Below are 2724 nucleotides of genomic sequence, written 5' to 3'. Positions count from 1 at the left end.
TTGAAAGGAGAGCATTGATTGTTTAGGTAAGGGGGAAAAGGGCAACCAATTACCACAAAAGTTCTTACTTCCTGCCGCCACCCTTCCTGTGTAGGATGCAATCAGAGATGTGTAAATGTTCTATGAATGAAGCATCATCCTACGTGTGGAAAAGCCGCTTTGAGCTCATGCCCAAACCGCAACATTTGTTTTGAGTATTTGGATCTGTGCCTGGTCTAAAGCCAGGCTATTCTAGGCCAAAAGAGTTAGGGAGGTTGAACAGCAGGAAAAAGCCAGCCTGGCAAACTGGGGGAAGAGAAGGCTGTTGTACACTGTTGTCTCTCTCCCCTCAGCTACTCCAGGCATGGCACATCCCACTGGACCATCTATCCCCACCATTCTTCTCAGAGTAATCCCTCCCTCCCTCCCTGTAACAGCATAACCCACCAGCCTGCCCATCCCCATAGTCTTCTTAGCTTCTTCCTTCCCTCTACAGGAGAGGGTTGGCCATGCTCCAGAATATATTCCCATTCACTTCAGGCAACCTGGCCTGCATCTCACCGATGCCGAGAGCAAAAAGCAGCATGTGCAGGGATGCCACTGATAAAACATTTCTGGCTGTCGTATCAACTGGAAAAGACCCAGAGGGAACCAGATCTAAAATCACACTTTCTTCTACTGAATGATCTACCACCTCCCTGGAGCAATGAGCAATGACATCTAGCAATTCGATCTTATTTTTATTGGTAGTCACCTTCAATTTATTATCTCTCATCTAGTCTAATACCAATTGCACATAGGCATTTAGAGAAGCTCCATCCTTATCTCAAGATATTATAAAGAAATCAATTGGGTATTATTAGCATATTGGTAGATACTCAGCAGTTTCATGTAGCTACTGAAAATCTGAGTAGTGCCACAAGAGACATCAAATAATAATATATAACAATGGCTGTTTTATCTATATGCCTCCTAATGGCACCATCTGAAATCTATCTGAGAGTCAGAAGTGCAGTAAGTGACTCCTATTTTCCAAATTCTGCGCTAACTAGAAGAATAAACTTAAGCTACTGAGGGGGAGAAAAATCTATTGGGTTAACCAAAGTAATCCAACCCTGTAGTATTCTCAGCATGTTAATATAAATCCAGCCAATTGCAATTGTTCAATTAACCAGGTTCAAACTATTATTTAGTATGATGTTTAAAAACAACTAAAATCTGGTAATTGTACTTTTGCCTAATAGGTTTTCTCTAACACTTACCTTTTCCCTGAAGTGTTTGTTTTCTGCTGCAGCAGCTGACAATATTGTTACTACAGCTTCATAGGTTTCCCTTTTATTTTCAGTCAGAAGGACCGCCAAAGATTTCAGCACTTCTTGTTCAGGTGAGAGACTAATGGAGGTTAAATAGGCCTTATTCTGCAAGAACTTTTCATCTCTTAAAGACTGTAGAGTTTGTGCCATTAAAGCTAAAACACAAAGACATTTAACAATTTGTCCCTTTTTAGAAAAAGTTAACAGATTTGACTAATAGATGACTTTGAAATGCATGCAAACATCCAACAGTATCTGTGAAGTGTAAAATACTTTTAAATATGTGAGAATGAGCTATCCATATTACTACCACTGCTGACCATAGCTACAGTGTTCTATCTACAGCCTCCATCACAAACTGTAGAACTCATGGCTGAAACACACGGCTTACCGTAATTTGTGTAATTGTTCATTCCTCTTACACCCTCTTTTTTGTATAGAACAAAATGATGAAGAACACTCTACCAAAAAAATCTGTCTTATGTAAAGAACAATTATGAAATGTTCTGGAATCCTCAACAACATTCAGATGCTTTTCTACCATTTTAGTTGTTCCTAACAGTATTGCTGCATTATGGAATTTGAACTTCTGAAGAGCCTGTTTCTTACCTTCTCTTGCAAGCTGAAGCAAATAGTTTGCCAGATCACTAACATTTTTATTAGCTAAATAGCTGTAATACTGAAAAACTGTTATGACTTCCAAGGACAGACTGGAGGAGAGGAGAGGTTCTGCACGGTCCAAGATATGAGAAATCAAATTTCCGAATACTGCATACAACCAGATAAAAGTATTAGTTAGCAAATGAATCCTCATTAATAAGAGCAATATAAAATTACTGCAGGCAAGTCACTTTTAGAAAGGGTAATGAGTTTTAGAAAAAATAGACCACTTCATACTTTCTAGAAATTTAGAACTATAATTTCCAGAAAGAATCAGTATGACAATGATTGGAGATCATGAAAACTNAGAATATGTAGCCTCTGTCTCCTATAGTGTCATAAAGGGCCATGGTTCCCCACCCTTGCTCCATGCCAATCTCCATTTTAAATCTCATCCCGTGTTCTCCATATATGATCTTACTTTATCATGGCCCACTTGAACCTGAACAGAACTTCTGTTCATTCTTTGCTGTTCAACCATGCCATGTTGAACAGCAACGAATGAACAGGAGTTCTGTTCAGGTTCAAGTGGACCAGGTTAAAATAAGATCATATATGAAGAACATGGGATGAGATTTAAAATGGAGATTGGCATGGAGCAGGGGTGGGGAGCCATGGCCCTTTTATGACTTGTAGATTTCAACTCCCAGAATTCCTGAGCCAGCATGGCTGGCTCAGGAATTCTGGGAGTTGAAATCTACAAGTCATAAAAGGGCCATGGTTCCCCACTTCTGGCATGGAGAGTAGCAATAAAATTTGGGCCTTCATGTCT

At 39.6% G+C, this 2724-nt stretch overlaps 1 protein-coding gene across 1 annotated transcript; it reads right to left on the bottom strand.

Annotated features, from left to right (window-relative positions):
• Positions 1 to 469: 469 nt before the first annotated feature.
• On the bottom strand, positions 470 to 2106 carry LOC107289601 (rho family-interacting cell polarization regulator 2-like). Its single transcript, XM_015818384.1, has 3 exons — positions 1902 to 2106; positions 1242 to 1447; positions 470 to 754 (listed from the first exon to the last, which is right to left on the bottom strand). Exons 1-3 carry the CDS (start codon positions 2104 to 2106, stop codon positions 470 to 472), a joined length of 696 nt encoding a protein of 231 aa, XP_015673870.1.
• Between the last annotated feature and the right edge of the window lie 618 nt (positions 2107 to 2724).

This window comes from Protobothrops mucrosquamatus, unplaced genomic scaffold, assembly GCF_001527695.2.
Source record: "Protobothrops mucrosquamatus isolate PMUCROS unplaced genomic scaffold, P.Mucros_1.0 scaffold733, whole genome shotgun sequence".
Classification (NCBI taxonomy): Eukaryota; Metazoa; Chordata; class Lepidosauria; order Squamata; family Viperidae; genus Protobothrops; species Protobothrops mucrosquamatus.
The sequence above is the reverse complement of the archived record's forward strand: the minus strand, read 5'-3'. Positions and strand labels throughout refer to the sequence as shown.

Bases quoted from the DNA above. Each gene is read 5' to 3' on its own strand.
- LOC107289601 (XM_015818384.1), bottom strand. From the start codon at position 2,106: ATGAGGATTCATTTGCTAACTAATACTTTTATCTGGTTGTATGCAGTA. The intron at 1,448-1,901 runs GTAAGAAACAGG...TTTGTGTTTTAG, and splicing joins GCTTCAGCTTGCAAGAGAAG to CTTTAATGGCACAAACTCTA. The intron at 755-1,241 runs GTAAGTGTTAGA...GTATTAGACTAG, and splicing joins ACAAACACTTCAGGGAAAAG to ATGAGAGATAATAAATTGAA.